This window comes from Podospora anserina, chromosome 1 (genome assembly GCF_000226545.1).
Source record: "Podospora anserina S mat+ genomic DNA chromosome 1, supercontig 2".
Lineage (NCBI taxonomy): Eukaryota > Fungi > Ascomycota > Sordariomycetes > Sordariales > Podosporaceae > Podospora > Podospora anserina.
The window spans coordinates 370,210-382,553 of NW_001914855.1; the positions used below are offsets into that span (position 1 = coordinate 370,210).

The 12,344-nt window shown below is 54.4% G+C and overlaps 4 protein-coding genes across 4 annotated transcripts; 3 read left to right on the forward strand and 1 right to left on the reverse strand.

Moving 5' to 3' along the window:
• Nucleotides 1-1,933: 1,933 nt before the first annotated feature.
• On the forward strand, nucleotides 1,934-3,529 carry PODANS_1_9920 (uncharacterized protein; the record flags this gene model as incomplete). Its single annotated transcript, XM_001908620.1, has 2 exons — nucleotides 1,934-2,222; nucleotides 2,292-3,529. Coding segments are annotated over 2 exons (1,527 nt in total), but the record flags the coding sequence as incomplete, so codon positions are not given.
• A 557-nt stretch (nucleotides 3,530-4,086) lies between these two features.
• PODANS_1_9930 (uncharacterized protein) lies at nucleotides 4,087-4,845 on the reverse strand (the record flags this gene model as incomplete). The annotated part of the gene is made up of 1 exon (XM_001908621.1): nucleotides 4,087-4,845. One exon carries the CDS (start codon nucleotides 4,843-4,845, stop codon nucleotides 4,087-4,089), a length of 759 nt encoding a protein of 252 aa, XP_001908656.1.
• Nucleotides 4,846-5,856: 1,011 nt separating this feature from the next.
• On the forward strand, nucleotides 5,857-7,403 carry PODANS_1_9940 (uncharacterized protein; the record flags this gene model as incomplete). Its single annotated transcript, XM_001908622.1, has 4 exons — nucleotides 5,857-5,931; nucleotides 6,038-6,109; nucleotides 6,167-6,652; nucleotides 6,852-7,403. The coding sequence occupies 4 exons, from the start codon at nucleotides 5,857-5,859 to the stop codon at nucleotides 7,401-7,403; spliced, it is 1,185 nt and encodes a 394-aa protein (XP_001908657.1).
• A 958-nt stretch (nucleotides 7,404-8,361) lies between these two features.
• PODANS_1_9950 (uncharacterized protein) lies at nucleotides 8,362-12,340 on the forward strand (the record flags this gene model as incomplete). The annotated part of the gene is made up of 2 exons (XM_001908623.1): nucleotides 8,362-11,584; nucleotides 11,637-12,340. The coding sequence occupies 2 exons, from the start codon at nucleotides 8,362-8,364 to the stop codon at nucleotides 12,338-12,340; spliced, it is 3,927 nt and encodes a 1,308-aa protein (XP_001908658.1).
• Between the last annotated feature and the right edge of the window lie 4 nt (nucleotides 12,341-12,344).

The following is a 12,344-nucleotide window of genomic DNA, read 5'->3' on the forward strand; positions in this document are numbered from 1 at the left end:
GGCGAAGGTTGGACTTGTTTTTGTTTTGGTTTGTGTTGTTGTGACGGAGAGGGGGAGAGAGAAGAGAGAGGAAGCTTTCCACAAAATCGAGCGAGATGAATGCGGCGGGCGTCGCAAAGATAAGGCACGATCAAGGATGGATCCGGAGGTCGGTGGCAGGGGTACCCGTGGGAGGTGGAAAATGTGCCGTAATGCCACGAGCGCGGGGTTCCTAGTTCCTGTTGTGATGGAGTATCCGTTGTGGTATGGGGATAGCTTAATGGACTACCTGGTAATAAAGTGGAAGAGTGAAGAGAAGAGCACGAGAGAGAGAGAGAGAGCAAGATCGGGAGGAAACAGGCGCCATTTTGAGCAAGGGACGAAACATGGTGTTTGATTGCCCTGTGTTTTGGAGCTCGGCGCTGGAGTCGCCGGGAAGCAACCCTTTGGGGAAAATCAGAGGCGGGAAGGTGCCAGAGCTTCACGATGGCCGTGGGAAAATTGTGGCTGGTGAGCTCTTGATTGGCCGATCCGGTGTGGAAGCGGCAGGGAAAAGCCGATTTTGTTGCTTGGCGCTACTGCAGACAGCTCACTGCGCTGACCGTTCCCGTCGTTCCTGGCGCTGGTTGTCCTGGAGCCTGCCAGCTAGCTCTCTGGCCTGGCACCCACTGACACCTTGAACAGTCATCACAGCTAAGGTAGAGAGACGATCGGGGGAGACGTGCATTGGCTTTGTTGTGCATGTGCCACTCAGTGTTTATCGCCGCATTGCATCCAGGTCTCTTCTTTGCACGACATGACATGCTGTACACTACGGAGTATAGCATCTAAAAATTCTCCAAAATGCCGAGAGGACGCTTTCTTGAAGAATTTGCTGAGACCAAAACGCCGGCGGGCCAGCGCAAATTGAGCCCTCAGCCCGCAATGCCGAATGACGCAGGCTCACAGGAACTCGCGGGCTCTCCCGCCGGGGGGCGTGGATCAATTGGGTAGGTTGTGTGGTAGAAGGTACCTTGTAACAGACCTTTCAAGATTCATCACCATTTCCCTGTTTATCGTCTGTTCTTTTTGTTTGTTTCCCCTTCGCTTGAGCGCTTGCATAAAGACACAGAGGGTAACCATCCCTCCCCAGCAATATGAGATGAACTTCTGACCTTGCGTCTTCCTGGAAGTCTCGGATATTGAAGCTCCAAATTCTTCTCCAGCACAGCGGAGCGGCATGGAGAAGCCCAAGAACCCAAGACCCGACCGATCACGCGCGATAAGCATTGAAGACGCTAAAATGGCCCCGCCCTCCACTTTCCTGCTCAGGAATACAGGGGCCTTTTCGGCCAATCACAGCCGCGAATTGGAACAATGGTCGCTCCAGCATGTCTCTCCACGTCACACTTTCCGTGCGGTGTCAAAGAGAATCAGAGCCACATCTTTAACAAAGAGACGGTGTGGCTAGCCGTTGCTTGGGATATCAACATTCAACACCAACCTCCCGGTTCATGATGCGTTCTGTCTGTCTGTCTGTTGCGGCCCAACGGATTATCCATACAGCATGTTTGTTGACTCGCTGTTACTACGGTCCGCTGTAACCATCCTCCTGCTGCCTTCGCATCGGACAACCTGCTCCTCTGAAGGTCGGCTTACATAATGCCACAAAAATATGCCAAACCCTTATTGGCCGCGGACGCAACGTGCCAGCGACGAGACCTGGGACATAATGAGATGACACAGATCATGATTGGTTTCTCAAAGTTCCCTGAAGAGATCAGGTTTTGCTTGTGGGTATTCTCAAAAAATTGTACATGTTGGAATATTATAGTTCATAGCCTTCTTTGACAATATGTCGTCGGTGATGCCGCCTTGCCGAACAAATTCAATCCGAGCTCGGGAGCAGGGAGCCGATCCTTCGCGGTGATGTCCAACGTGCATTTCAGCCCTGGTACCCCTCTGATCCTGATAAGCCTCCGAAATTTCTGCCCATTTCGCTGTTGTGACACTCTCCACCACACTCTCCAAACCATCTTTCACGATGTTGATATTGGCTCTGGTCGCCCTTGGCGTTTTCTGGCTTTACCGGTTCAACTCGGCCTTGAGATCTACCCCTGAGGAAGCCCGCAAATTCTCACCCAAGCGCTGGACAAAAGAGCAGGTGAAGGAAGCCTATGAAAATGTCAAGAAAAACCCCGTCAACTTTCTCAAACATGTGCCCCCCGCTCAAGAGAGAAGATACATAATCGTCGGCGGCTCGGGTAAGTTCACCAAAAAAAAAAAAAAAAAACCTCAAAATATCGCACACCAAGGCTAACAGTCTAACCCAGGCCTTGTGGGTGGTGACATCGTCCTCCAGCTCCTCGAGCGAGGCCAATCCCCCTCCAGCATCCGCATCCTCGACTTCGCCCCCATCACCAGAGACGACATGCTCCCCAAGACCTCCGCCTGCGACTTTGTCCAAACAGACATCACCTCCATCCCCTCCGTCGAAGCCGCCTTCTCCAAACCCTGGCCCCCCTCCGTCTCCCACCTCCCCCTCACGGTCTTCCACACCGCAGCCGTGATCCGCCCCCAAGAACGTCACCCCCTCCTCTACTCCCGCGTCAGCCGCGTCAACCGCGACGGCGCCATCATCGTCCTCAACACAGCCAAAAAGCAGCACCACAACTGCGACATCTTCATCGCCACCTCTTCAGGTTCAGTCAGCATAACCCCCACCCGCTTCATCCCAACCTGGCCCTGGCAGTCCCATCCCGCCGGCTACTTCCAGCTTTGCAACGAATCCGACTTTGACCTCCCCCTCCGCCCCCACTCCCACTTCTTCGCCAACTACGCCCGCTCCAAAGCCGAAGCCGAGAGGGCAATCTGCTCCGCCAACACGGCCAACTTCCGAACCGGCTGCCTCCGCCCGGGAAACGCAATCTACGGCCAAAAGACCGACCCCTTGGTTGGGAACATCCTCCGGGAGGGGGAGTACATCGCCTTTACTCCCCAGGTGATCCAGTCATTTGTCTACTCCCGCAACGTCTCGTTGGCGCACCTCCAGTTCGAAGCCGCGCTCCTGCCATCTCCCTCTGGTACCGCCCCCCCGGCGTGTGCAGGGAGACCGTTCGTCATAACAGACGCCGGACCACCCATCACCTTCCGTGACATGGCCCTAGCATGCGAGACGCTCTCCGATGCCAAGTTCGCTTACTCTGAGGCTTCGCCCCTCATCATCCACGCTATCGCCCACGTTATGGAATTCTGGTCGTTGCTCTTGGCAAGAGCCCCGTTTTTGACGAGGTGGTTTGGGTGGAAAGAGGCAAAGGGGCCGATCAGTATGCTCCAGCCTGCGGTGTTGAATGTGGGGATTCACTCCGTGGTGGATGACAGCAAGGCCAGGAGGAGGGTGGAGGAGGGGGGGATAGGGTACACGCCTGTGGCGAGCACACTGGAGGGGATCTCGATGCAGATTTCGGAGTTTAATGAGGATGTGAGGGCGGGGAGGATCAAGGGGGTGGGGTTGAGGGAGGGAAAAAAGATGGCAATGGTTGCTGAGGAGGCGGGGGCTCTTGCTTCGTAGGGGGGAGGGTTGTGAGGAGGTGGTTGATATATATATATATATATATCGGAGTGACAACTTGGTCGGGTTACCAATGCCGTGAGTTTTTGGCAACGAGGTAGGTAGGGAGGGTGAAACAGACAGTCTAACAAAAACTTGGCCAACGTCACACGGTTGGAGAAAAAAGTATAAAAGGTGAACAGCCTTACAGAGATTAGCTGTGTCATATCCAATCTTGCCCTCTCTGTCTGTCTCGCGTGGGAAGCGTAGCACACACAGTCTCCCGACACCACACCTCTGTTCAACTCGAACCCAACCATAGAAACAGACGACGAAAAGAAATAAGATGTAATTCAATCCAACTGAGCGCGCCATCCCATCCAAAATGGTGCCTGGTTAATATGTCCCGTGGTATCAAGATAAAATGACCCCCTAAACGCCCATCCTTCCATCCAAAGTAACGCCCGAATCAATGCTAAACAATAACTCAACGCAAAACTCAGCGCAAAAATCCAGAAATCGACAATACGCCTCGGTAGTCTCAGAACCCCCAAGACCCAAGACTGCGCAACCCAAACTCAAGAAGTAGGAGCCCTCTCCGCCCTAGGCAAAACCCTCCCCTCCTCATCCCTCGCCTTCCCCTTCCCCTTGGTAACCGTAATCCCGTGTTCCTCCTCCTCCCTCCTCCCCTCCTGCCCAACCAACCTAGGCACCTCATCACTCCCCCTCAGCATCCTACTCCCCTCCCCATAGTACTCATCCCCACTCTCCTCCCCCTCCAACAAACCCCCCCCACCATCACCTCTATTATGCGTCTCAAAATCCGGCGCCTCAATCCACTCCCTCGGCACAACACAAGGCAGCGCAACCCCAATACTCGCCGCCCTGTTCAACCACCCCGGCCCCGGCCTCCCCGTCAACTTCTCGCACAGATAACTCGTGAAATGGTTGCAATTCTTGGTCAGCAAATTATACGACGTGCCCAAAAACTCCTCCGACGCCCTCCGGATGATGGAGTCAATCTCGGCTTCGGTGGCCAGGGTGAAACCGTGGAGGATCTCGGTGCGAAAGGTTCCCCCGGGGGGCAGAGTGAGGGGTTTGGTCCAGTAGACGCCTGTGAGGCCGGGGCGGTCGTGACCGCCGTAGGCGTATTCTTTGTTGTTGAGGACGACGCCTGAGTGGAGGAGGGAGGTTCCCAGGGCCCAGAGGGTGTTGGAGAGTTTTCCCGGGGGTAAGAGGTCGTAGACGTGGATGGTGATTTCGGTTTTTTGGAGGGAGAGGGTGGAGCGGTGGGAGGGGCGGGAGGGGCGGGCTGGGGGGCGGGTTGAGGATGGCATTTTTTGGTGGTTTTGATGATAGTGACTGTGAATGGATGGATGGGTTTGATGGTTCAAGAGGTATTAGGTTTGAAAAGCGAGCAAGATTTGGGTGGTGGAGGTCAATAATGTGGCTGCGCAAGTGTAAGTCCGGATAGTTGCGATAGGCAACACTAGGTTGGTGAGGAATGGCAGAACAAAGAGCTGCTGCGCAAACTGATTTCTGATATTGAGGATGCCGCGACTAGGATCGGGGTTGTGAGGGGTGCATTCCGAAGGTGTTTGTGGGCTTGTGATGATGAAGATGGAGATAGTTTCGCTCTAATCGTAGTCAAGACACACAAGGCAATTGTGCTGTGCGAAGAGTGATGCATCAGAAACACTTTCCAGGTGACCGCCCGCTGCTGCAGATGATGGATGGATGTCTTTCGCATCCGGCGGGCGCGGGCAGCTTATCCTTCCAGAAGACCCCACTCTGACGCTCGCGACTCGGCTAGCCCCACCCCGTCAGAGCCGGAACGCACAGTCAGGTCCCAAGGTGGCCCAAGCGCTCTCAAAAGCTCCCCAGGTCGGCCAATCGATTCTCCAGAGCCAGACTAACCCCACTGAGATGGATCATTTTCATTGAAATTTCTGCGCTGTGGTGCCCTGATCGTTGCTGGTGCTTTTAAAACTCCAAAAAACTTCAAGAAATTGAAGAAAAAAAGAAAACCGGCGACCAGAATATCAAGCGATCGCTGGGAAGCCCAACAAACCAAAACAAAAATTTGCCTTGAGCACAGCCTTGTCGTTCACTCTTTCAGGGCTCCTTTTATATCCAAAGTCTCAACTACGCGTGGCTCGTGGCACTCCTGGGTGGCCCACGAGCAAGTCACAACGGCGTCCCTTATTGGCAGTTCATTCTTCTCTTCTCCATTACCCCTCCTTCGACCCCTCGCAGCTAGCTCTGCATTTTTCAAAAAGCCAGTGCTTGATTGCACTTTCATCTACCTTTCTACTCGTCAGTACAGCAAAAAAAGAGGTCCAGCCAGAATGCCCCCAAAAAAGGCCGTCGAGGAGAAGAAGGCCCTCTTGGGCCGTCCTGGTAACAACCTGAAGAGTGGTATTGTGGGTTTTTTTTCTTTTTTTCCCTCCTTCCCTCCTTCTCCCCACTCCCTCCCTCCCTAAGCTCATATAGATAGTTCTTGCTAACCTTTTCTCTCCCTTCTATCAGGTCGGGTTGGCGAACGTCGGCAAGTCCACGCTCTTCCAGGCCATCACCAAGTGCAACCTGGGTAACCCTGCAGTACGCATCGAACGGATTCGATCCTGAAGGGACTGGCGATGCTGATACAAGCCGCAGAACTTCCCCTATGCTACCATTGACCCAGAGGAGGCCCGCGTCATCGTCCCTGATGAGCGCTATGACTGGCTTTGCGAGAAGTACAAGCCCAAGTCGCGCGTCCCTGCCAACCTCACAGTCTACGACATCGCTGGTTTGACCCGTGGTGCCTCAACAGGAGCCGGTCTCGGCAACGCCTTCTTGTCGCACATTCGCGCCGTCGATGCCATCTTCCAGGTCGTTCGTTGCTTCGATGATGCCGAGATTATCCACGTCGAGGGTGATGTCAACCCAACACGTGATCTCGATATCATCAGCGAGGAGCTGAGACTCAAGGACATTGAGTTCGTTGAGAAGGCCCTCGAGAACCAGAAGAAAAAGACCCGCCAGGGTGGTCAGAGTCTTCAGATGAAGCAGTGGAAGGAGGAGGAGGCCACGATCGAGAAGATCTTGGCCCACCTCAGGGACGGCAAGGAGGTCCGCAAGGGCACCTGGGGTCCCAAGGAGGTATGTGCTTGCTTTTTGTTTTTGATCCATTCCTTCCCGTGGTTCCATGATGATAAAGGGTCCGTGACCCGAACTTTAAACCCAGCTCGTCGAATGTCTTTTTGGCATACTGAGAGTAACTTTAAATCTGAACGATATCACACATTCCAACTTGACACATGATCTTCTTTGGGGAAGTTGATGCTAATAGAGTCAACAGATCGAGGTCATCAATCCTCTGTTCCTCCTGACGGCCAAGCCTGTCGTGTACCTTGTCAACCTTTCCGAGAAGGACTACATCCGCAAGAAGAACAAGTATCTTCCCGGTGTTGCCAAGTGGATCCAGGACAACGCTCCTGGTGATCCCATCATCCCCATCTCCGTCGCTTTCGAGGAGCGCCTGACCCGCTTCGAGACTGACGAGGAGGTTGCTGAGGAGGAGAAGAAGGTCGGCGCCCAGTCGGCTCTTCCCAAGCTCATTGTCACCATGCGCAAGGCCCTCGATCTCGGCAGCTTCTTCACTGTCGGCCCCGATGAGGTTCGCCAGTGGACTCTCCGCAACGGCACCAAGGCGCCCCAGGCGGCTGGTGTTATCCACACTGACTTTGAGAAGACCTTCATCCAGGCCATCGTCTTCAAGTACGCCGACCTCAAGGAGCTCGGTGACGAAGCCGAGGTCAGATCCAAGGGGAAGATCATGACCAAGGGCAAGGACTACATCGTCGAGGACGGTGATATCCTGCACTTCAAGGCCGGTGCCGCCAAGAGCTAAGCTCTAAGCTCACATTAAAATTAATGATATGAAGTTTATGAGAAATGAGTAAGCAGCCTGTCGTGTAAAATACCTGGGCATTGTGTCACTGAAGCTCAGGCAAGATCCTGAGAGGAGCGAGTCTGAAAAGGGGCTACATGCGTGAGCTGAGAGCTGCCATTCAGTGTCGGCTGTATCATTTCATTGTGTGGTAAGAATTGGGGGAACACAGCCTTGCTGCCTTGAAAACAATTGCGCAGAGCATGGAAGAGCAGAATAAAAAAAACAATAAAAAAGTGTGAAATGATCATCTTGACTTCTTCAGCATGACTGACCGAGTGTTGATATGTGACCCCCACTTGAGTGTTTGCTTGCCGGGAGATCGCCGGAGTGGCCACAAGGAGCGGGAGCTGTCGCTGCGGTTGGTGCCACCTGCTGCTTGCTGTACGTAGCGCCAAGCCGTCAGGGATGCCACTGTTCCACCCACCACGGCATCCATCCATCCCATGCTGTTCGTCCAGCATCGCCGGCCCAGATACATAAGTAACCAAACAGTTCTTGTGGAATGCGCCCGAAGCTGACGACGCCCGTACCCGACATTGCGAATCACTCTGCGAATCCCGATCATTACATCTTTTCTCTGACAACCAACCCAAACGACTCCGTTTTCCCCCGCGCTGTACCACTCGAGCTTGGTACCTACACACACTGCCAACGAACCCGTCACCTACCTACCTTTGCCGAGCGAGCTTCCCTTTTGGCGGGATTGCGTCACGTCTGATCCCACCACCACCACCACCACCACCACCACCGCGTTTTTCTCGTTGTCTACTACCTACGAGCTTCCTCGACATAGAATCCAAGCAATAGTTGCATGACTGCTACCCATCGTCGACCGCCCAATGGTGGCTTATAACACAACAGAATTCAACAACACCATACAGTGAAAAAGGGGAAGGAGAGGGAAAAAGTCGAATGAATGCAACCCCTAAACCCCTTCCTGAGCGCCTTCCTCAAGAGCCCGGTGCTGGCGCAGTGCCTCCCGCCGCAGCAGCACATTCTCTTGGTGCCCCTGGCGGATGTGCTCCTCAACTCGCGAGACGCAGAAACAGGGGCGCCGCTGACGGCGTCGATCGGGTCGGAGGAGTTTCTCGGGAGTCATGTGGTGAGGATACCGCTTTTGAAAGGGGGGAAGGATGGACAGGGTCAGGGACAGCAGCAGAATCTAAGGGAGATGAGAGGGAAGCCAAAAATGTACGGGACGGTGAATGGGAGGAGTTTGGTGGTCAAGGACGGGGGGGTTTACACCAACAAGGGGTTTAAAGCGCTGGCTCAGGCCAACTTGCTGCATGAGACGCTTTGGTACCCGGATACGTTGGACCCGAGGCAGTTTTTGATCTATTTTATTAACCGGCCTTTGGTGGGGTCTTGGGAGGAGGTTAGGATTGTGCCGGCTGTACCACCACCACCGTCACCGTCGCTGGCGGAGGGGGGATTACGGAAGGTGTTGTTGGGTGAGGGGGGGACGGGGACGACAAGGAAGAAGGATATCAAGAGTTTTCATGAGCTGCTGGTTAATTTCCCGAGTATTGCTAAGCAGATGCAGGGGGGGCTGGAGAAGCTTTTTAGGGAGTTTACGATTGTTTTTGAGAGGATATTGCCGCCTCCGCCGCCGCCGTCGGGGAAGACAGTGCCGGAGGGGGAGCCGGGGAAGGGGGTCGGGGTTGCGGGGGGAGAGGGGACGAATGGGAATGGGGCGCCGGAGAATGTGCTGACGGAGGATGATGAGGAGGTTATGAGGACTTCGTTGGAGACGGCGGTGACGACGGCGATTGATTTGTTTCAGAATGTGGACAAGCAGCAGTTGTCGCTCTTGGGGGCGACGACGGACTTGACGGGGCCGGTGGTGGAGAGGTTGATCGAGCGGTACATTGCCGAGAATGTGCACCATTTGCTGTTTCCGAGGATTGCCGGGTTGAGGAGGCAGGATGATTTGGAACTGGAGGCCAAGATAAGGCAGATGAACAATATTGACATCTCGCAGTTGGGGATTGCGATTGATGGGGGGATGAAGGCCAAGAGGGAGGTGGTGAGCCGGTTGGGGAATGCGGTCGAGGAGTTTAGGAAGATGCCGAATGCGAGTTGTCCGCAGGAGATGATGGAGATTTTGCTGGCGACGACGAAGGCGGCGACGCAGTTTAGCGAGGGGACGGCGACACAGGGACAGCCGAGGTCGGCGACGGAGAAGCCGGCTATGACGATAAATGCGGATACGCTGGTGTCGCTGTTGCTGTATGTGGTGATCAAGGCGCAGATCAAGCACCTCCAGGCGAGGTTGGCGTATATAAGACATTTCGTCTTTATCGATGATGTGGAGAGTGGTGAGATGGGGTATGCGCTTAGCACCTTCGAGGCTGTGTTATCGTATCTCGACCGGGAGTCTGGAGGGCTGAGGAGGGCCAGTCGTAGGAATAAGGCTTTGTGGGATGCTGTTTCGAAGGGGGATATGCCGGAGCTGAGGAAGATCTTGGAACCAACAGAGGATGCGATCGAAGATGAGGACGATTACGGGTCTTCACGCTGGCGGAGGCGATCGTCAACTGGTTGGAGCTTCACGAATGGAGCTTCGTCAACAACTCTAGCAGCATCAGAGAGGTTCTCGGTCGGATCTGGGCTCGGTCATGTGTTTCCATTTCAAAATGGATCAGCCGAAACTCTGGAACAACCACCACCAAAACGCATCAAGAAGGTGTCGATGGACACCAGGAGTATGTCCAGCGGCTCCGAAATTTCGTTTCGGTCGTTGCCCATGAGCATCGGGACGTTCACAAGTGGGATCGAAGGCGACACTTCTATTGAGCGCCTGGTTCAAACACAGGACGCCAAAGGGGAGTCGGTTTTGATGATGGCGATTCAACATGGGCAACCACAGGTGTTGAAATACTTGTTGTCTTTTCGGCAGTACTACACGGCACCGGTCATTCTGGAGGACCAGGACAACGAAGAAACAACGTTGTTCAGCGCGGCCGTGCAGCTGGGCAATGCCGAAGTCATCAACGGACTTCTTGATTACATTCTCGACTCTACGGGAGACGACAACAAGATCAGGGAGTATCTCGCTCGTCAGGACACCTGGGGGCGGAGCGCAGCGCATTATCTGTTCCACGCACCCTTTCTAATCGGTAGAATCGGCCGGTTACTCCCCTGGAGACAAAAGGACAAGAACGGGCAAACCCCATTGTTTGCTTTGTGTCGATCCTACGATAACCCAAATTACTACACCATGGTGGAGGAAGGGCTGGAGATTGCGACCAAGTGTCAGGGAGATGGCCAGCCTCTACACATTGACGACCATGTTGATCAGAAGGGGAACACCCTTCTTCATATTGTCAACGAACCAAAACTGGCACTCAAGATCCTGCAGCATTGCGATTTGGATGTCAACGCTACAAACGAAAAGAGGTTCACAGCGCTGATGTTGGCGAGTAAATACGGCCGGTTTGATATGGTCAGGACGCTGTTTGGCGACCCAAGAGTCGACACTGCTGCAAGAGAACTTCGAGGTCTGACGGCGGTGGAGTTGGCCAAGGACGATGACTTGCGCAATAAGATTGATGATCTTGTGCTGTTTTCCCTCTCCCACGGCAGCTCCGACTCCCGCACTACGGGAGTGGTCAGGTCATTCTTTGTCGAAGACGGCACCATCCGCTTCGTGCTCAAGTCGGGGGCCCCAGTTGACGAGCATAGCTATGCCGTGACGACCTGTCGGAGGTCCCTGGCTGACTTTGAGCATCTCGCCAAGTTGCTGCAGATGGAAAACCCAGCGTCGTGGATCCCTTCGCTGGCGGACCTGAGATCGCCGACGCAGATCCCTTCACGGCCGAGTAGGGCGGTGCTGAAGGATTTACAAATCAGGATGGACTGGTTTTTGAAGGTGTTGCTTGCCCACCCGACGTTTTCGACGCACGAGATGCTGTGGGAGTTTTTCCTCGTGCCGGATCTGCAGCTGGATCAGATGGCGGAGAGGAGCAAGCTCAAGGCGGATGCGCTGTTGGAAAAGGTGCATGAGGAGCTGGAACCGGTGCAGGATCTGAGGGAGGTGGAGCAGTTTGTTGATCACGCGAGGGATATCGTGAGGAGCGTGCACTTTTCGACGAGGAGCGTGGCGAGGAGGGCGAACAATACTGGGAATGTGGTCAATGGTTTGTTTTTTCCGCCTCCATCACTGTCAGCGGTAACTAATAGTGTGTAAAGATCTCTACGAGTCCTCCACCCTCCTCTCCAAAGCGCTCGCCACCCTCCCCTTTCTCCCGCAGAATTACATCTCTGGCTTCGAAACCTACGTTCGCTCCTTGGCGCCTTCGCAGTCGTCGCCTATTTCGCAGTTTTTTTCGGCGTTTCTGGCGCTGTACAGCAATATCGAAGCTATACTCAAAGCGCTGGGGAGACCACCGCAGACGATAGCAAAGATTATTGCTATTCGGAAGGAGGTAGAAAGGAACTATAACACGCTTAACAGGTCAAGTAGATGGCCTTTGGGACTGCTGGATGAGACGAGGCAGAGGATGAATGAGGATAAGGAGGAGAAGGCGAGGAAGATGGAGCAGGAGGCGGAGATGCTTGGCAGGGAGCTGAGGTATATGCAGCAGACGGTGGCGGGGGAGTTGGCGGGGTGGAGGGAGATGCATGAGAGGTTGGGGAGGAGGGCGATTAGGGATTTGGCGAGGGGGATGGTGGTGCAGGAGAGAGGGAGGTTGGAGGGGGTTAGGAGGGCGTTGAGACGGGTTAAGGCGGGGGGGGAGGGGGTGGTTAGGCCGAGGATGAGGGTTGGGTTGGTTGACGGGTTGTTGGATGAGGGGGATGGGAGTGGGAGCGGGGGTGAGCGATGGAGGGGGGAGAGCCTACCTAGCGAGTGGCTTTTGTGTTATTTTGTGTTTTTGGTGATGGGGTTAGGATAACAAG